A 22,383-nucleotide genomic window follows, 5' to 3' on the forward strand; every position below is an offset into this window, starting at 1 on the left:
ATAATCCTCACTGGCATGGAAACATACATTCCCACACTATTCTGAACTGCCATTCTCTAACTTAACCCATGTTCTCCAAAAGATGTGCCAAGGCTGTACAAATGAAAAATCAAACATACTGTAACTGGCTCAAACCAAGAACCACAATCCTCCTTTAGAGCTTATACTGAAGCCCAAAATAGATGCAAAAAACAATCAATGCTTCCAACACAGAGTTCAAAAGAGCAAAAAGCAGGAAACTAGCAGCCTGTTCAAACAGCAGCTGAGCTTTTTGGTCTTTCGCCAAAGCAATTAGCTGTAACTTCTATACAATACTATTCTCACCTCTATCATACCCAGATGGCTCTATAGCATCATCACCTACAAAAAAAGCCAATCTTCTAGCTTCCCACTTTGCTTCCAATGCATGCATAAGTGACAATAGTAAATGTCCCCCAACCATTCCAGATGCCCAACTTACAATGCTCCTATATCCTTTTGCCAGGAAGAGATCAGAAAAATACTGTCCAAATTAGACACGAAAAAGTCTCCTGGCCCTGATGCCATTTCTCCAATTATCCCGAAAATGTGTGCACCAGAACCGACTCCTATCCTATGTCGCCTATATACGAGGTGGTATCATGAAGTTTCAAGACTAGGTTTGTAACATGCCAACAGATGGCACCACAAGGCTGCACACACAGTCACAGACAGCACCTACCTTCATAAGTCAGTGTGCCAAAACACATCATCCTGTGTACATCTGGAGTTGTGAAACTGATGCTATTCTGACCACCTGCGTTACCACATCTGCGATTTCAATTATGGATAGCAAGTTAGAACAAACAGCAAATGTGAAATTCTGCATGAAACTGGGCAAATCTGCCACAGAGACGTTTGTCTTGATTTGTCAAATTTACAGCGATGCTGGATTGAGCCATTCGAGGTATTCTGAGTGGAAGGCATGCTTCAAGAACGGAAGAACATCACTGGAAGACAATGAGAGATCAGGAAGACCTTTAACGAGCTCAACCCCCAAAAATATCGACACCATTCGGCAATTTGTGCATGAAGTTCGTCAGAGAACACTCCACAACACTGCTGCCATTGTCGGTGTGTCACAAGAAACAGTCCAGGCAATCCTCACATGTGATCTGAACATGTGCCATGTTGCTGCCAAGTTCATCCCCAGGCTGCTGACCCAGGAGCAGAAGGAACACCACATTGATGTCTACCAAGAACTCCATCAGCGTACAGTGGATGACCCATCCTTCATGTCAAGGTTCATTACCAGTGACGAAACTTGGGTGTACGCATACAACCCTGAGATGAAGCAACAGTCTTCACAGTGGAAGAGCCCATCATCTGCACGACCAAATAAGATGAGGCAGATCCACAACTCGACCAAGTGCATGCTCATCTTCTTTTTCAACATTCGTGGCATTGTACATCAAGAATTCGTCCACAGGGGCCAGACCATCAATAGCGAGTTCTACTGCCAGGTTTTAAGGCATCTGAGGACAAACATTCGGCAAAAGCGACCAGATCTGTGGTGGGAGAAAAACTGGATGCTCCACGACTACAATGCACCCTGTCACCGAGCTCTCCTCGCACGAGTTTCTCGCCAGAGACAACATGATCTCACTTCCGCACCCACCCTACTCGCCAGATTTGGCTCCTGCAGACTTCACCCTCTTCCTGAAGATGAAGATCCAGCTCAAAGGTCACCGTTTTGACACCATTGTGGAGATCCAGCACGAATTGCAGAAGGTGCTTGACATGCTCCGAAAAGAAGACTTCCAGGACACATTCCAGAAGTGGCAAGAACACTGAGAGCACTGTATTGATATGCAAGGGGACTATTTTGAAGGTGGGTGTGCAAACGTAGAAAAATAAAGTAATTTCTCGTAAACAGAGCTAGTCTTGAAACTTTTTGATACCACCTGGTATACTCTCTTACTCCACTGATATCTATCCCACAACCTGGAAACTGGCCTATATTCAGCCCATTCCCAAGAAGGGTGACAAGTCACTGCCGTTCAACTACTGCCCCATCTCGCTTACCTCAGTCCTGTCCAAAGTAATGGAAAAAATCACAGATTCCCAACTCCTACACTACCTTGAAGGCACCCACTTAATACACGACTGCCAGCATGGATTTCGTCCCTTCTGATCAACAGATCACATATGTCACCCATCTCTGGTCAAATGCCATGGAGAAGTTTGGTGAATCTCAAGTGGTTATCTCCAAAGTTTTTGACCGGGTCTGGCACAAAGGCTTACTAAGCAAACTACCATCATTTGGTCTGTCCCAGGACTTCTGTAGTTGGATTGCCAACTTCCTGTCTGGACGTACACTGTGTGTGATGGTGGATGGTTCGTTATCCTCTCATCATTCAACTAATGCTGGGGTTCCACAAGGTTTTGTACTGTCACCAACTCTCTTCCAGCTATATACTGAATTCTGATCTCCCAGCCATCCTCCAATGGGGTTCAGATAACCTCATCAATTTCATTGCTAATAAAATCCAGTTCTGTCCTATTTCTCATAAAAAAGAACCATTTTTTCCGAGTATTCTTTCTGACGATACCCAAATTTCCAGACAATTTGAGATTTCTCTTCTTGGAATTACCCTGACATCAAACCTCTTCTAGCACAAACACATCACGACCACAGCATCCTCAGCTTCAAAAAAACTAGGATTTCTCTTTCGCTCAAGACATTACCTCACCTTCTGAACAGCTGTTAACATTATACAATCACAAATCCACCCAGATATTGAATACTGCTCTCACATATGAGGATGGGGTCCCTAAAAACTCCCTCAAAATGTTTGACTCAATACAAGAGGAGAGCAATTAGACTTTCAATGCATGCATAAGTGCTTACTCCAACTCACTCCCCCCCACTTTTGCACAGACGTTTGGTTTCTGCAATATGTATAATTTGCAAATATTTCCATGGGAAATGCTTTAACGTCAATAATTCCAATAATTAGTACTAAGCTCATCGGAACACATGCAGCTGCTACTTAACATCCGTTCACAGCGCAAACTTGAAACAAACAAAACAGGTTTCTTTTCCTCTTCCTTCATCCCTGGAATACAATATACAGTCATTTAAATCAAATGTAAACAAGTTCCTTCTTTCCCAACCCACTACCATACATGGTACTATAGGTTGATACAGTACATACAATGTACCATATGTTGATCAACCAACCAACCATGTGTATGGGCTCAACATACAGGTACCTCTATATGAAACCAGCTAACTCATCTTTGGATATAAAACAATATTTAAAGATTCTTTGCATCCCACACAGGATTCGAAGCAAGTCTTTTCAACCGAAGGGGTACTGTCAATAGCAACTGGGCTACAAAGGTTCTACAAGAGGAAGGATTATATGAATGAGAAGTATAAATCAATGAGAGGCTAACACAAAATTAATTCAGAAGAGATTTTTCAGAGTGGTGAAGAGATTCCTGAAAGTTCTATAGTCAAAGAGTGAGGAGCAATTTTTTTTTTTTTTTTTTTTTTTTTTTTTTTTTTTAACTGAGTAGCGGGCAGGAAAGTTAAATGCATTCTTGAGTACAAGTGTGTAGAACCAGTAAACTGATTTAAGCCACAGTTTGATAAGAATAGTAATGACCTCTCACAGCAAACATTTTTACTTCATGAAGATTGAAATAATTAGAACTGTAAAGGATTGTTATAATCGATTAGTTGAACAGGCTGCCTGATGCATGTCAGTATGTTGTATAGTAGGAAAAGTTCCTCAGAAGAAGTAGCTAGTGACATGCCCAAGGGGGTTGTTTTAGACCATTACTAGTTAATTCATATATGTTAATGACACTAAAAGAAGTTTAAATACGATATGTAGTTATGTGAACATAATGCAAAGTTGATGAAGAGATTTGTGCAAAGGAATTTTAAAGTTCTTCTAAATGCTAGAATCCTAAAAGCATGCCCAAATACTTTCGAAGCTGGTAAGTCTCTAAAATTATACTACACAACAGGAATAAATTCATGTTGCATAAATTCTACTGACTTTTATTTATTTGGGCTGCTGATTTTTCTTCATCTCCCCAAACTCACAAAGAAGTTGCAAACCTATAGCACAATTAGTACTGTGAATGGGTTAGGAATTAGTTAATTAAGAAATCCTGCTCTACAAACTAAACAGTACTTTAAACCACTCCAGTCCTTCAATAAGCAAGGTGGTAATGGTCTTACACTGAGCAATGGAAATTATCAAACAGCAAAAGAAATTCATAAACATTCATGCTACAATGTGATTAAAAACCATAGCCTTCAGGACAATGAACAGCAGAGACTATCTGCTTAGCAGATTTTTGTTGTAGATTAAATTTCTGGGAAATATTCAAATCTTTCTTATCTCGAGTCCCAAAAAAAGCAGCTCAAAACTCAAGACATTCTAAATTCACAAATCTGAAACACACGTGTTGATTATAATTATAAAGATTATTAATTTTAGTAAAATGAGTAATTATTATGCATTAAAGAAACTAATTAATAATTGCGATAAACATAATGCCAAATATTATTTTATACAACAATTTGTGTTTCTTTTAAATATAATAATATCATTATAGAACTAATATAACTATTAATCAAGTGCAATGAAATAGTCACATGTAATAGACATTTTAATTATATTTAGCCACTCTGAGTTGGTTCATTACCCCTTATTAGGAAGTTCAAGAATAAAAACAAAAGATCTTCCAACACACTTTTGTGTGATAATGTATGGTGAAAGTTATTATTTTTCATTTTTATTTTTAAATCTGGATCGCATTTGAAACTTGTTGGTAACATAAAAATTATTATTTTTTAATTTTAATTTTTGCTTAATTTTAAAAGTGCTTGTGTAATCCAGTGGAAACAACATTTATATCCATAATAAATTTAGTTTAATCCTTTATTCAAGTGTAAGCAAACAAAGTTTGTGCCTGAAAATATCTTCAGGACTGAGGTAAGGTGGTGCAACACCAGGCAAATCCGAGCAAAGGTAGACCAAGCTCTCATCACTACTTGTCTCAGTATCTCCCATAACGCAAAGCACATCTCCTTGTGGACATGCATACTGCTGTGCATTAAGGGAATGGCCACTACCCAGAAACAATAAAGGTCGAAACAAATGGTTTAGACCTTTATTGAGGTCTCGTCAGTGGGAGGCAGACCCAAACATGGAGATACTAAGGCAGAAGCAAAAGGAGAGGTCATATTTACCTATACAAGTTGCCAACAGGTGTATCAACTTATTATTGAATTACTCTGGATTTAGAGAAAGATGTTGGAAGTTTATTTTGCACTTGGTTAGACTATAATAAATTTAGTTTAATCCTTTCTCCAATTGTAAGCAAACAAAGTTTCACCTGAAAATATCTTCAGGACTGAGGTAAAGTTGTACAACAATGGGCAACTCCTTGCAAAGTTGGAGCAAGCTACCAACACTCCTATCTCAGTATCTCCCATAATGCAAAACACATCTCCTTGTGGATATGTATAATGTTATACCTTTATTGAGGTCTCGTCAGTGGGAGGCAGACCCAAACGTGGAGATGCTAAGGCAGAAGCAATAGGAGAGGTCATATTTATCTATACGAGATGCCAACAGGTGTACCAACTTATTATTGAATTACTCTGGATTTAAAGAAAGATGTTGGAAGTTTATTTTGCACTTGGTTAGACTATAATAAATTTAGTTTAATCCTTTATCCAAGTGTATTAAACTAAATTTATTATTGTCTAAACAAGTGCAAAATAAACTTGCAACATCTTTCTCTAAATCCAGAGTAATTCAATAATAAGTTGGTACACCTGTTGGCATCTCGTATAGGTAAATATGACCTCTTCTATTGCTTCTGCCTTAGTATCTCCACGTTTGGGTCTGCCTCCCACCGACGAGACCTCAATAAAGGTCGAAACCGGTCTGGGTAGTGGCCCTTCCCTTAATGCATAGCAGTATACATGTCTGCAAGGAGATGCGCTTTGCATCCTTTATCCAAGTGTAAGCAAACAAAGTTTGCACCTGAAGCATCTTCAGGACCGAGGCAACTCGTGGTAAAGGTTGCCTAAGCTCTCATCACTTGTCTTAGTATCTCCCATAATGCAAAGCACATCTCCTAAGACAAGTGATGAGAGCTTAGGCAACCTTTACCATGAGTTGCCTCAGTCCTGAAGATACTTCAGGTGCAAACTTTGTTTGCTTACACTTGGATAAAGGATTAAACTAAATTTATTATAGTCTAACCAAGTGGGAAAAAAAACTTCCAACATCTTTCTCTAAATCCAGAGTAATTTAATAATAAGGTGAGACACCTTTTGGCAACTCATATAGGTAAATATGAATTCTCCATTACTTCCACCTCTGTGTCTAATTCCCACTGACGAGACCTCAATAAAGGTCGAAACTGGTCTGGGTAGTGGCTCTTCCTTTAAAGCATAGCATTATACATGTCTGTAAGGAGATGTGCTTTGCATTATGGGAGATACTAAGACAAGTGATGAGAGCTTAGTCAACCTTTACCACGAGTTGCCTCAGTCCTGAAGATACTTCCGGCACAAACTTTGTTTGCTTATACTTGGATAAAGGATTAAACTAAATTTATTATAGTCTAACCAAGTGGAAAAAACTTCCAACAACATTTACATCCATTGAACAAAGACAAACCATTTGATTCTAGTTCAATTCTATTTACCAACAAAAGGAACTTTTTCTAAGCCTTTCTTCAACTGGTTCCCAAGTTAGTTGATCATTGGAATGGGCCAGAAACTTAAGTATTAATCCCAAATCTCAATAAAATTGACTGTTGAACTCATACTGTGGCAGACAATAATATAATAAAGCAGTGTATGGTGGTCCGACTGTGTTTGGAGAGCTCCAAAAGCTAAGTTGTTTCGTTTTTAAAAAAAATAGTGTTAGTAGTTAAAAAAATTGTGTTCGAATTAAACTGTACTATGGAGTTAATTAGTTTTAAGTTAAAAGTTTTGTTTTAAATATTGTTAATTTAGTCTTTTTCATGCTAAGTTATGCAGTGTAGCACATTGCACAAATGCAAAGCAGAACAACGAGATCCAAGACATCATTGCTTAAAGAATTTAACGAAAAGGACTTCGTGCAGTGCAATGTCTGTGAAATGTACACATTACCAAGGGCAAATGGAATTTGGTTTCAAAGCGACAGTGGTGGGAAAGTGTGCAGAAAATGCTATGAGAGCGAGGGTCAAAAACATGTCTAAGGTTGCAAGATTGAAGGAGTGAATGGAACTCAGAATATCAGAATATGCTAGGAAATGTGTGTGATATAATGGCAGATAGAATTAAAAGAGAGATTAAATGTGATATGATTGAGAGAGATGGTAAAAGTGTTGATCGAAAGAATAGTACGACTGATATAAAGAATGAAGAATTAGCTTTATGAGGGAGATATGTGTTATGCAGAGTGATGCACAGGGCAAAGCAGGAGCTGAAATGAATGCAGAAATGTCTGATGAGTAGGTCAACTGATATCAGAAAGAAGTGTGAGATAAGAGAAATGAAGGACTGACTAAGAGAGAAGTAAAAAATCTAGGAGCAAGTCTTATACAGCAATTCAATCATAAGAGGTGTGATCGACAAGTGATTGAAAAAATAGTGCTTTTTGGGTGCAAAAATTAATTATGTTAGTGAGGTTATTAGTGCACAAAAGGGTAAAGTGAAAGAGATGATCATAAATAGCTGGAACGTATGATTGAAGGGAGAAAAGTATGGCATGAGAGAGGACATGAAAGAATTACTGGAAGTAGCAAAAGAAAAGAGGGAGAGAGTCAAGATAGTGCTGTTGCTGGAGTATGACACAGTAGAGCTGAGAAGGAGGGCCATAATAGCGAATGACTATGTGTATGTTATGCAGGAGGAGTGGTGTGGAGTTTGTGGATGTGTGGAGTGAGACTGACAGGCAAAAGGACTTATACAAGAAGGATGGTTTGCATCTGAATGGATTTGGTGTTCAGAGACTGAAAAAATTGTTGTTGAATGAAGTGAAAGTAGATGTGCAAAATCAAGGAAACTAGAGCTTTTTTTTGGAGGGGGGGGCTGTTGAGTGGATATGCAGACATCAGTGATGCAGTTGTGTGTAAGTAAGAATGTGTATAATATGTCTAAGTTGGTACAACTGGTAACAAACCTGAATGAGATAGTTAGTATAAAGTGTCAGGATAGCAGTGGGCCTAATGGGCTTTTGCACTTTATGTACACTAATACCAGGACCATTCGGAACAAGAAGGAGGTATTTTTGGCATTTGGTTAATTCATTCTGGTCAAAGGTTATTGGCTTTAGTGAGACATGGCTGACATGATATAGTTAGTGAGGTAGAATGTGAAGGGTATAGTGTGTTCAGGGAGGATAGAGAGAAAAGAATGAAGGGAGGAATATTCTTGATGATAGATGAACTGCAACCAAAGAGAGTAGAAGTTCAACTGCAAGACAGTGAAAATAACACAGTTGGATGCTGATATAGATCAGAGGATAGAAAAGATGGAGATAGTATGCACTGGCAAATAGACTCAATGAGTGGAGGACAGGTAATTATTATGGGGGATTTCACCTATGGGAACACAGATTGGAAGGAGGAGCACACATGGGAGGAAGGAAATGGAATTTATGCAGTTACTAAGGGATAATTACCTAAGGCAGCATGTGATGGAATATACTAGGGGTTCGAGAGTGCTCGATCTAGTCACTGCATCTGAGAATTTGTCTATAATGAATATGACGACATTGCCGCCAATTAGTGAGAGTGATCATATGGTCTTGAGCTGGTAGATGGCTAAATGTGTGGAATTTTCAATTAAGATGGATATATGTGGAATTACAGGGCTGATAAGTGTGACAAGCTTAGGAGACTGCTTGGATTGTGAAATGGCATGTGAAACTGCAAGAGCTGGATGTTAATAGTGCACAGGAAGTGATCAAGGAGTGTTTGAGGGAAGTAATGGCAAACTGCATACCTAGAGTCAGGAGAGTAAATCGAGTGGGAGTTAAAGGGATGAATATCATCATTAAGCAGGAGCTGCAAAAAGAGAAAATTGTGGAGGGAATTCAAGGAGAAACGTGACCAGCAGGAACATGAACAATATAAGGCACAGGCAGAGGCAAAAGAAGAGTATAAAAGGAAATTAGCAATGCAGGCTAAAGATAATCCCAAACAGTTCTTTTAATATGCTGCAAGTAAAAGAAAGAATATTTATGGTAGAATGGTTTTAATGAATGCTGGTGGTAGGGAGGTAACTGAATCAATTGAAATAGTAGAATTACTAAGTAAACACTTTGCAAGAGAGGCAAAGGATTATATAGGAACTGAGGTAAATGAAATGGAGGTGCATAGCATATTACAGAACCTTAATGCGAATACAGCTGTGGGATTGGATGGTATACCAGCTTGATTTTTACGTGAAGCTGCTAGGGAATTGTCAGTGCCCTTGACATATTGTTTAATATAAGTCTCAGCTCTGGATTAGTCCCAAGTGGGTGGAAAGAGGGGAAAATAGTTTCATTGGATAAAGGAGGCTCCAAGACTAATGTAGCAAACTACCGACCAATCAGTATATCAGGAGTTGTTATCAAAGTATTGGAGAATTGGTCAAGAGCAAAATACAGGAATGGATAGATGGAAATGGGATACTGTTTTGGGGACAACATGGTTTTGTGAAGGATAGGTCATGCCTCAGTAACTTGCTCGCATTTTATAATACAGTGACAGCTGAGTTGGATAAAGGTAATGGGTTTACAGTGATACTGCTGGATCTTTTTGTTCTAATAATACTAATGTTAACGTAAAAAAAAAGCTGTAAAGTTTTTAATAAATTTTCTTTTTCCTTAGTGCGTATTTTATCTGTTAAATTTATAACAACATTAATAAAAGTTGAGCATGTGGAGAAATTGTGCATTACATATTCATTCTTCCTGTCAAACTATCAATCAATAGTATTACCTTTTTCACTGAAAATGAGTTCTTCACTGCCACTTCCTTCGTGCACAATGCATCATCTACAATTTTTGGCCTAAAAACAACAACATGGTTGTGGTCAGTGCAATACCCCCCCCCTCCAAAAAAATAAAAAATAAATAAAACCTGGTTCTGTGATTTCTTTTTCTTTCTAGATGAAATTACAGATCAGAAGATAAGCACTATCAGCATATTCAGCAATGAATAAGCTGAATTTGCTGATAGCACTTTCACCATATTCATTGTTGAATGTGATCTCAGAAGAAGACTACTATTGAAGGGTGCATCGTGCCTCAGTACCTTGCTCACATTTTATAATACAGTGACAGCTGAGTTGAATAAAGGTAAGTAATCGGTTTACAGTGATACTGCTGGACTTTGCAAAGGCATTTGACAGGATACCACATGGAATTCTAATTAATAAACTGCAGCACATGGGGATGGATATAAGGTTTGTGAGATGGATAGGAGGGTGGTTGATGGAATGATATTAGAAAGTAATTTATCCCGGATTAGAGTCCAAAAGACTACCTTTGACTATTGGCTTGCTGCAGGGTTCTCTTCTTGGACTGCTACTGTTTAATTTATTCACTAAAAATATAGGAAAGGATCGGAGAGGAACTGTTCAATTACTTGCCCATTGGCAAGTAACTGAACAGTTCCTCTCAGATGCAAAGCTAGGTAGAGCAATAGTTAACACATATGATGTCAAAATTTTGCAGGATGATTTGGATAAATTGGCAGACTAGGAAAAGGAGAATTGATGTCAGTTTAATGTGTCAAAGTGTAAGGTTATGCATTTTGGGGTGAAAAGATTACCAGCTGTATACCACATTGGTGGAACTGTACAATATGGGGTCTTATCAAGCCTTGATAAGACCCCCATCTTGACTACTGTATGCAGATCTGGGTGCCAGGGTTTCTTGGTGATGAGGGAGAGGTGGAGATGATCCAGAAGCGAGTGACTAAGATGATAGCAAGTCTATGGAATGAACCTTACAAGAACAGGTTGAAGATTTGTGGGTTACAGGAAGTGGTTGATAGGCGGAAAAGGGTGATATGATTGAAACATACAAATTACTGAAGGGTTTATACAAGATTAATTCACAAGAAATTTTTCAGAACAGGTGTGTTGGTGGGAGAACTAGGGGACATCCATGAAAACTAAGTAAGAGTGTAGTTAGCAAGAGTGTTAGAACTAGGTTTTTTTGCTTGCAGAGTAGTGAATGAGCAGAATAGGTTGCCAGAGTCTGTTGTGGGTGCCATGACTGTGAATGTCAAATCCATGCATGGGCATGATGTTTGTGATTGTCTGTGGAAATACCAGTAATGGTCAGCAATAGATGGCGTTGGTGTAGTTGCAGTCAGTTGGTGATTGAATGAAGTTGTAGAGCAGGTACCCTCCCTCAACGAGTCCTTGGACTCCCTGGAGGTGTCAAATAATAATACTGCACAGATTGGATAGTGCTTAACAGGATGTTTAGGGCTTCCCTCAATGAGTCTGAGGACTCCTTGGAGTAGCCCATAATAATAATAATAATAGGAATGTTAAGATTTAAGGCCACAAGATGACAGCAGTTGTTCATCATACTCTCTCCTGGAAAGCTTTGATTTAATGAAAAATCTGACTCACTAAAATAAATGCTTGAAGAATGGAGACTGGCTGCCCACTAGTCATCAAAAAAGTTAGTTAGGAATAAAGGAGCTCCATCTACTTACTTCCTTTGAGGAAGAGTATTTATTTTTCTTTCTTTTTTTTTTTTTTCATATTTCCACCTTAGCTTCAAAATGAAAGTAAATAATCTGAAACATTTTAAGAAATGCAAAACTGAAAATGAGGCTCAATGCAATTAATTCCAGAGAATATTTCCTGTAAGGGACTGAACACTAGTGCATTGATGAAGCATTTACGAGAAGAGGGGGGGGGTCTGGAAAGTTCTGATAAACACCAGAACAAAAATGATATTAAAGCAAGTGATATAACCATAAGAAAGAAAAAGAACAAATTATTACAATTTGATGAATCATGGGGATTGAAGGGTTTTTAAGATCTGTTCTTTTCTTGTGGCTATATCAGTTGTTCTAATATCATTTTTGTTCTAGGTGTTTATCAGAACTTTCCAGACCCCCCCCTCCCCCTCGGTATGTACGCATGATGTAAAAAAGAGGTGCTGATGAATAATGTAATTATGAAACCTTCATGTAGCAAAAAAGATTTATGGCTAATCATTTAATTTTAAACTTTTGTAAAATAAGAAAATTAAGTGAGATTGTATCTATTTTGGTGCTGACAATGGAATCTCAATTCAAACAACTGCCAATAGTTCTTTTATATGCAGATCAATTTCAATGCAGCCTTATTAACACCAGATCCCCATTGAGAAAAAGCTCATCGTGGAGGGAAAAAAAAAAAAAAACACTGTTACATATAAACAGAACTGGCACTCGAGTCTTTGCCGCCCACATGCAATTTCTATCTAAGCACCCCTGTAACAATCCAGGTGTGTGTGGTTCTTTTACGATAATAAAAATTTAAATTATTTGAAATTTCTTAAATAAATTTTGATAGAACAGCCACACGTTGGTTCGCTAAATGTAACGAACCGGGGGTGTTGACTAGGTAGGATAATCATTAAAAACCCGAATATTCAAAAAATCCTCAAAAGCTAAAGCAAATTTTGATAAAGCCACTTCAATTTAATCGTTGAATATAATGATACAGGGATTATAGCCTTCTCACCGACCCGAATCGCTAACAAAATTAAAATGAATTTTAATTAAAGATAAAATTTATTTGAACTAAAATTTAAGAAATTCTTGCATTTTACAAGTTACTAAATTCTTAGTAACTTGTAAAAATTTTTTAATACATTTTATAAGTGAAACTATCTTTTAGGAAAATAAAAGAAACAAAAGATAGATGAGAAAATAAGAAAAGAATTCAGAAATAATTAGAATTTCTGACATTTAACATAAGTATTCAAAAAATAACATCTTTACAGAATAACAGAAAATAAATTAAATTACATAAATATACTTGAAATTTTTTTAATTAAAATTTTAGGGTTTACGACTTCATATTCACAAAATTAGAGATAATGGTCTTAACGTCTAATTCCGCACATATATCATTTTCAATAACTATTAATGCCAAACTAACAAGCTTTTTTTGTGACATATTTGTTCTTAAGTAGGTTTTAAACAATTTCAACTTGGAAAAGGAACGTTCATTGCTCGCTACACTAACAAATGAGGTTAATAGTATTCTTAAAGCAATTGAAAAGTTATGGAAAGATAAATTATTGGACACAATAGAATTAAGAATATCGAAAGGGTTCTGAATGTTTAAATTATCCTTCCGAAAAGTATCCCGGAAAGCACATAACTTGTCATATAGTTCTATTGCATTTACGTCTTTATTGTCGCCGCCCTTCAAGAGATTCTCTAAATTGTCACAATTTTTTCATAAATCTTCATTATTAATTTGTAGTAATCTATACAAGAAATTGAAATTATCATAATATTTTTTAGTTGTTCAAAATGTTCTATTAATGAACACACTGCAACGTCTAGAAGTGTATAAAACACATTCACTCTAAATTTATCTTCTGGCGATTGTGCTGTGTCTTCATGATGCTCTTAGTCAAATTCTCGTGTCTTCTTTCGTCGAACTTTCGTACCAGTTTTAAATTCTTGTTCTCCATCCATCTCTTCACTCAGTTCTTTTGCCGTTTTTAGAACTTCTTTAAAATTTGTATTTGATCGATACACTTGTAAGAATATTTTTAAGTTTTCATTAGATTCTAAATCAAATGTAATGTTCATATTTTTGTCTTGAAGCATTTTACTCATAGGGTTTATTCGGTTAAGTAAATCATGCCAAGTTATAAGAGAGCAAATAAATTTTAGTCTTTGTTTTAGCACATAATGTTTGTGCTTCATGCTGAGTTTCTTTATTAAAATTTTCATTATTTAAAATTTCAAAAAGTGCATCATAAATTTCTCCTAACTGATATTAATAAACACATTACAACATCTAGAAGTGTATAAAACACATTCACTCTAAATTTATCTTCTGGCGATTGTGACGTGTCTTCATGATGCTCGTAGTCAAATTCTCGTATCTTCTTTCGTCGAACTTTCGTACCAGTTTTAAATTGTTGTTCTTCATTCATCTCTTCACTCAGTTCTTTTGCCGTTTTTAGAACTTCTTTAAAATTTGTATTGGATCGATACTCTTGTAAGAATATTTTTAAGTTTTCGTTAGATTCTAAATCAAATGTAATGTTCATATTTTTGTCTTGAAGCATTTTACTCATAGGGTTTATTCTGTTGAGTAAGTCATGCCAAGTGATAAGAGAGCAAATAAATTTTAGTGTTTGTTTTAGCACATAATGTTTGTGCTTCATGCTGAGTTTCTTTATTAAAATTTTCATTATTTAAAATTTCAAAAAGTGCATCATAATTTCTCCTAATTGATATCGCAGAGGGCGGATTGCATTAATTTTACTTTCCCATGGCATTTCTGATGGCTGTTTCAATGTTAATTTTTTTACGAAATTTAAAAGGATTGCTTGATGTTTGTAAGAGAATGAAAAGAAATTGTATATTTCTTGAATAATTGCAAAGAAACTAATTGTATCTGCATTCACTTTGGCTGAATCGTTAATGATTAAATTTAGAGTATGAGCAGCACATGGCACATAAAAAGCTCGAGGATTTTTGTTCAAAAGCAAATTTTGGAGCCCATATTTTTTCCCTTTCATATTTGCCCCATTGAGATACCCTTGACCTCACATGTCTTCAATGGGAATGTTCCATTTTTCCAGTTGTTACATTATTGTTGCACATAAACCACGTGCTGTGGAATCTGATATATCTGCAAAACCTAAAAGGTTTTCCCTGATCTTGACAATTCCACTGTCACAGGAAACAAAGCGAATAATAATGGTCATTTGTTCTGTTTTACTTGCATCAATCTAAAATTATGGAATAATATTTAGATTTTCGAATTGATAATAAAATTGTATCCCTGATTGCATTACTTAAAGTTTCCAATATTTCATTTTGACTGTCTTTACTCAAATAGTGTACTCTATTGTTTTGTTGTAGGGCCCTTTCAACGTGATTTTCCATAACGGGATCAAACTTTGCAAACAGTTCGACTAATTTTAAAAAATTGCCGTTATTCCTTTAATATAATTTATCAGATGATCTGCGAAAAGCTAAATTTTGGCTACCAAGGAATTTTATAATTTCAATCAAGCATCCTAAAACACTCGTCCAATGTTTCTTTTCCATTTCATACATGCTTTTTCATACATGTCTGGCAATCAATAGTAGTTTTGTTTTTTAAATTTTTATCAAGTTCCTTCCATTTTAAGAAATTTTTCATGTGAGTTAAACTAGTCTCATGTCTATGCAAAGTTGTACTTACATTTCTCCAATCGTTATAACCTTCTACAAGACTATTTGATTCAGTAGGTGCGAAAAGTTTACAACAAAAGCAAAAAACAGAATTTAAAGTTTCGGAATAAATGAGCTATGTTCTTGGCACGAGCTCCCCGTTTTCCATATAATACGTGTCGCCAAATTTACGACCATATGTATCTCTGGGATATATTATATTTTTCTTTTGAACAGGCCCCATTTCAATAAAAACAACTCATAATTTTTCATCAATATTTCCCCATTCATCTGGATCTTCTAAATTTACAGAGACTAACAATGTGTTAGTTTTGTGGTCAACTACAACTAAATCTTCTCCTAACTGTTTTTCACTTAAATCATGCATCTCGTTATATTGTTTTCAATAGTTGCAATAGTACTTTCATGCAAACTGGATGATGTGCACAGTTCTTCAACTCTGACTTCTGATGTATCGAGTTGGTTACAATCTGTATCAGAATATTTTAACAAATGTATTAAGAGCCCCAATTTGTTTCTTAATATCTGCTTCTTTCGCAGCATGACGCTTACGATTTTGTGCACCGGATAACTTTTTTTTTAATTTTTCATTCCATTTCTATTTTATATCCACAAGAAATTATTACACAACACAACACAGAGACAAAATAAGAGTCCGCACTGCGCTACTGTCAGTAGCCTACTGAGATGCGTACCATATGACTGGTTAACTAGCAACAAATGTTTTGTACGAAAATTCGTTTCTGCACATAAAAACTGTTCACCGTTTCACCTTAGATAGAGTGCAGTAGACACAACATTCTGCAGGCAAGCATTTATCCTGCACTCTCGCTGCAAAATTGTAAACAGCTGGCTGATCAAAGTGGCGGCAATATACAATTTTTTAAAATTTTTATTCAGTGTATCCAGCCTTATTTATTTTAATATCGATCATTCTAAGAATTTTTTGTTTTTATGATAAAAATTTTGTTTCTTAAAAATTAACTTATGAACCGTCCTGGCGGCGGTGCCCCTTCGTAGCAGCACCCGCATGCCCGCTTCTGCCAGCCCTGCATACAAAGCCCATCAAACTGTGCTTTAAACTCTGTGGGTTTATGTGGGGCAGAGTTTAAGGCTTTTTATTCAAAGGTCTATGAAAAGCAACAAAAAAAATAGTAATTACCAAAGTGGATAAGGGAAATGCCACTATGGTAAGCTCGTCTACTTTACTTTTCTACCTACCTCCCTATAGAATATGATCCCACCAGCACACAAATCAGAACCTCCATAGGCTCCCTAAGAAGGTGGCCTGAGGGAGTCACAAACAGACTAAAACCTTTTAATTCTAGACCCCCCCCCCACTCCAGTTATATGGAACAACAAAAATCTATAAGTAAAATGTACAATTACGACCCACTGTGGATGGCATTGATTCCCCCACATACAAATTAGCCAAACATTTACAAACAAGATTAAAACCTTTTAACTCTAGATCCCCCCCCCCCTCAGGTTATATGGAGCAACAAAAATCCATAAGCAAAATATACCATTACATCCCACTGTGGATGGCATTGATTCCCCCACACACACAAATTAGTCAAACATTTAACATTTAGCCAAAGTGCTCACACAATATACTGGCAACACACACCTTCACACATAAAAAACTGATCCCATTTTAAAGCCAGTATAAAACCTCACACTCCAACACGCTGACATAATGATCAGATCTGATGTCTCCTCCTTATTCACCAATGCCTCCACTCAAAGATACCTTAGACCTCATCCCAGCCAAATTTCCTCCCGATATCTCAGCCCTATTTCAGTTCACCATACACTCAGGCTATTTTATAAAGTACTGCAAACTTTGTTTGCTTACACTTGGATAAAGGATTAAACTAAGTATATAACTTCTTGGTATCTTTAATTTAATTTATAGTATCTCTCTCTCTCTCACTCTGTTGGATCTCCTCATGCCTGAGGACTCATGACCTTCCTGATGATGCTTCGCCATTTCTTTCTCTCCTGTGCCTCTCTTATTGCTTGTTCTAGTTTAAGTTCAGTGATTCTTGATATTTGGTCAATCCACCTGTTGGGAGGTTCCCTCTTTTTCTTTTCCCACACGGTTTAGCTTGGAAGATTACTTTTTCTAGGCAGTTGCCTTCCCTTTTACATATGTGTCCAAAATATTGCAGTATTCTCTTTTCGATTAAGTTTATCAAGACACTCTTAACAATCTTCTCCAGCACCAGAGCTCGAGCATGCCAATTCTTCTTCTTCTGTCATCTTTTGTCATAGTCCAAGACTCAGAAGCATAGAGAAAGATTGAAAAAATTAAGGTTTCTACAAGCTTAATTTTTGTCTTTTTGGAGATGTGCCTGTCTTTCCAGATCTTGGTTAAATCAGTCATTGCTTTTTTAGCTAGTGCTATTCTTCTTCTTATCTCTTTTTTACATCCATCTTTTTTGTTATCATCACTCCAAGGTAGTTGAAATGGTCGACAATTTCAATTCCTCCTACATCTATCTCTTCTGCGTTGATTAAAATGATCATTTTCGTTTTATCCTGATTTATTCTTAAACCGTGGCTTAGGCTTTCCCATTCTAATTGATTCAGGATGGATTTTAATTCCTGTTCGCTTGTTGCTATTATCACTGTGTCATCTGCATACGTAGGTTAGTGATTGTTCGGCGACCTAATTTAATGCCTCCATTCCATTTTTCTAGAGATCTTTTCATTATAGTTTCGCTGTAAAGGTTGAATAGTAATGGTGAGAGTAGGCATCCTTGTCTTGATCCTTTTTCAAAATGCAATCCAGGGGACAGTGAGTTTTCAATTCTTACTGTTGCTTGATTTCCTTGATATAAGTTCTTTATGAGGGTGATTAGATGGTTTGGTATTCCTGATTCTTGCATGATATCCCATAAGATATCCCACCTCATGCAGTCAAAGGCCTTGAAGTAATCTATAAAGCATAGATAAAGGCTTAAGTTGAATTCACATGCTTTTTCAATTATTTGTCTGATGTTAGATATATGATCTTTAGTCCCTCGACCTTTTCCGAATCCTGCTTGTTCTTCTGGGATCTGATCAAAGGTCTATAAAACTTTGTAATCTCTCCTTAATAATGTGTAGTAAAATCTTGCTGGTATGTGAGATAAGGGCAATGGCATGGTAGTTTTCACAGTTGTTGTGACTGTCTTTTTTGTAGATTGGGATAATGGTGGAATTGGTCCAGTCATCCGGCCATCTTCCAGTCTTCCAGATTTTGTTGCATAAATCGTGTATCCAGTTGACTGCATTCTCTCCAAGGTTTTTCAACATTTCAGCTGGTATTGAATCAGGACCTGGGGCTTTGTTTTTCCTTAATTTTTTGATTGCTTGTTCTACTTCACTTATGAGGATCTCCAGTTCTGTTTCAATGTTTTCCATAGCTCCATCGTCTTATTGTTGAATAGCTGGATCCTTGTAAAGCTCGGCGCAATACTCTTTCTATCTTCTGGCTATGTCATTAGTGTCATTTAAGATCTTGCCATTTTCTCTGCAATTACATTAAGTTTTGGTTTGAATTTTTTGGTTATATCCTTAACCTTCTTGAATAAATCTCCTGTTTTATTAGAGTTGGAGTGTCTTTCTATTTCTTTACAGATGTTTTGGATATAGCTATTTTTAACTTTTTGACAAGATTTCTTAATAGCTTTATTCAGGTTCAGATAATTTGGGTTTTGCCAATTTATTTTAATTTGTTTCCTTTTTTCAATTAGTTCTAGGGTTTCTTTCATAATCCATGGCCTACCATTCTTCTTTTTTATTGGGATGTGTTTGACTGCAGATTTTGCAATGGTTTGTTTTAGGTGTGTCCAATATGATTCAATGCTTTGTTCCTGAGGTGTGCTTTTTTTGTTTCTTGGGCTCTGATTCAATGCTTTGTTCCTGAGGTGTGCTTTTTTTGTTTCTTGAGCTCTGATTCAATGTCCATTTGTGAAAGTCATATCTTTTGTTGCTGTTATTCTTATTTGCTTTCGGATGGATCTTTAAATTAGAGATTAATAATTGATGGTCTGATCTACAATCTGCTCCTGGCAGTGTTTTGGTGTTATTGATTAATGTACTCCCATCTTCTGTCAATTAAAATGTAGTCAATTTGATTCTTACATCGATTCCTATATGCTACCCATGTGTATAGTCTCCTCTTGTGCTGTTTGTACATTGTGTTAGTGATTGCTAATTCCCTTTCAATGCAGAACTCCAATAGTTTTTCTCCTAGCTCATTTCTAATTCCCAGTCCATATTTTCCAATGATTCCATATAAGTGATCATCATGTGCATTGAATCCCACCTTAGCATTGAAGTCTCCTAGAACTATTCAAATATCCTTTTTTTGGTATTGTATCCATAGTTTCATTTAGGTCTTTGTAGAATTCCTCACTTACTTCATCTTCTGCATTCAATGTGGGTACATAAACTTGTATAAGCGCTGTTGGAATTGGGATGGTGTTTAATCTTATTGTTATGATTCTGTCACTGACTAGGTTGTATCCTTTTACTGCTTTACTAATGTTTTTATTAACAATGATGGCAACTCCCTTTTCACTGTTATGGTCTGAACCAGAGAAAAACACCTTGTTTCCCTTATGTATTGTAAATGACCACGTTCTTTCCAGTGAGTTTCAGCCAACCCTAAGATTAGTATCTTATTGTCTTCCATTTCATTCTGTATTATGTCTAGTTTCCCAGTTTGCAGGAGTCCTCTGATGTTCCATGTTCCTATCATGAAAGTCTTTCTGAGAGTTATTTTATGATGATCTGATTGAAGATTTTGTGGGCTAGGATTGTCATCAGTCTTGTTGATGTCATAGTTCCTCAGCCTAGTAAAATTTGGTTTTTGTTGCACATTCCTTTCCCCTCCGTGCTTAGAGGTACCACTTTGGTGTGCCAGGCTGGCGGCTGCCCTTCTGTTATAAGTCTGCAAATTTATAATATAACCAAGTGGAAAAACTCCCAACATCAGGCTATTTTGTTTGGCAAGGAAAATTCTACAAACAGATAAGGGGACAACCATGGGTTCTCCACTCTCTCTTCATCCCTGGCCAACTTCTTTATAGAGACCTTTGAAGAAAAAGCCTTAAACTCTGCTCCACATAAACCCACTGTCTGGCTATGCTATGTGAATGATGTGTTCTCCATTTGGCCACATGGCCTGGATACACTCCACAATTTCACAACACACTTAAACAATCAACAACCCAGGATCCAGTATACCTTGGAAAAGGAAAACAACAGCAGTCTTCTCCCTTTCCTAGACACACTGATTACATGCCAGCCTGATGGATCCTTGGCTTTCTCCATTTACAGAAAACCTAAACGTACAGGCAGATACATTCATCAGCAGTCACCCCCCCCAAACAATATGGGATTATAAAAACCCTGTATAATATAACAAGGCAAAATTAATCAGTTCAGATAACAATGCCCTAACTACTGAACTTGACCATATCCATAACACCTTCTTAGCCAATGGCTACAACCCCTAGACAATATTAAAACCAGGTAACCACAACCTCACCCTTCAAAGCAGAGAATACTCTAACTCTATCACCATTTCATATATCTGGAGTACATCCAAAAAATTAACAAAAAATCTAAAGAAATATGACTTCACAACAAGTTAAAAACCACATAAGAAATTGGCATCTCTTATCCGCTCCACCAAGGCCAGTCATTTTTACTAGACCAACCTGGAGTATACCAGGTCCCTTGCAGTTGCAAACTGTCCTACTATGTGCCAAACAGGAAGAACAGCCAATATCAGGAAATCCAAGTACAAAGACTACATCCAATTCCACCAATATAGCCACTCAGGGATTGCTGACCATGCTTCGGACACCTACCATAGAATACACTGGAAAAATACCATTTTATTACACTGCAGCAAGTACAAGTACTTGCTGTCAGTTGGTCAGATGAAAGGCTGTTCCTTGAATCTGCTTCTACTCTGAAAAACTTTCCAAAACCTCAACAAATTTGGATGCATTAGACTGCCCCAAATTTGGGAAAGCATACATTATTCTAAGATCGTCAACCCAATGGACAAGGCAACCCAATTCAGCCCACTAGAGGGCACCGTTGAGGACTCTAGGACTGACTTTTGCTTCCTTCCTTCAGCCTCATTTACTTAGTGTAAGTGCCTGTATGCACATATCATTGTTTTGTGATCCCTGAAGATGGCAATGTAACATTGCCGAAATATAGGTAGTTATTAATTAAAGTTTTTATAATTAATAATCTAGTTTGCATTGTCATTTCCTAAAAAATTAGAAGCTATCTGAGTAATAAGTATATAAAAGTTTTATTTTAAATTCCTGATTTACGTTCACACGTAGACCTACACTTTTACCGTATAGGCATTCTGAACCGAAATCCTACGGAATAGGTTGGTTACTCCTTATTCCTGGAGGTGTCCTATGTCTGTAGAGGCATGTGTTCATGGGGCTGGTTTGCCTGCTTGCGGGAGGAAAAACCCCAGATAAACTGGGGAATAAAACCTTGCGGCCCACGCCCCAAGACCAGCTAACTTGGCTATGTCTGTGAAAGATCCTTGAGCTCCTCATGTTGTTGATGGGAATAGAAACTAGGACACTCCTTCCCCAGGTATATGGTTGCGAAGTGCATAGCCACTCGGCTAACTGAGCGGACATTTTAAATTATATATTAAAATTATATCACAAAAATTATAAAATTATATATAATTTTATTTAAGTTGCAACAAAACCAATCTCACTACTTACAAGATCCTGCAACTCAGGTTTATGTGTTTGCATATCATCCCTCATTCAAATTTGGCACTAAGAGACTTCTTAAATAGTTTTGTATGTTTTTGGCCTTGTTCCATTCTGGAAGAAATTCCATAGCGAGATATGCAGTGATGATACACAAATGATGTGTACATATAATATTCATATACATGAACAATTAAAACTAGTG

General features: G+C 36.8%; 1 protein-coding gene across 8 annotated transcripts in view; it reads right to left on the minus strand.

The window, feature by feature from the left end:
• Positions 1 to 22,383, minus strand: part of LOC150101193 (uncharacterized) — a 178,812-nt gene that overhangs the window by 126,293 nt on the left and 30,136 nt on the right. For 7 of the 8 annotated variants that reach the window (XR_016549123.1, XR_016549118.1, XR_016549120.1 and 4 more), the window contains exon 2: positions 22,188 to 22,292. The exons of the other annotated variant lie outside the window; for it this stretch is intronic. Coding sequence is in view for 2 of the 7 variants with exons in the window: in XM_090401116.1 (XP_090257242.1) it covers positions 22,188 to 22,232 (45 nt within the window). In the remaining 5 variants the exon portion in view is untranslated. The remainder of the gene's footprint in view (positions 1 to 22,187; positions 22,293 to 22,383) is intronic. 8 annotated transcript variants of the gene reach the window in all.

Source organism: Typopeltis vanoorti, chromosome 12 (genome assembly GCF_054136105.1).
Source record: "Typopeltis vanoorti isolate ZY-2024b chromosome 12, IOZ_Tvanoo_1.0, whole genome shotgun sequence".
Lineage (NCBI taxonomy): Eukaryota > Metazoa > Arthropoda > Arachnida > Uropygi > Thelyphonidae > Typopeltis > Typopeltis vanoorti.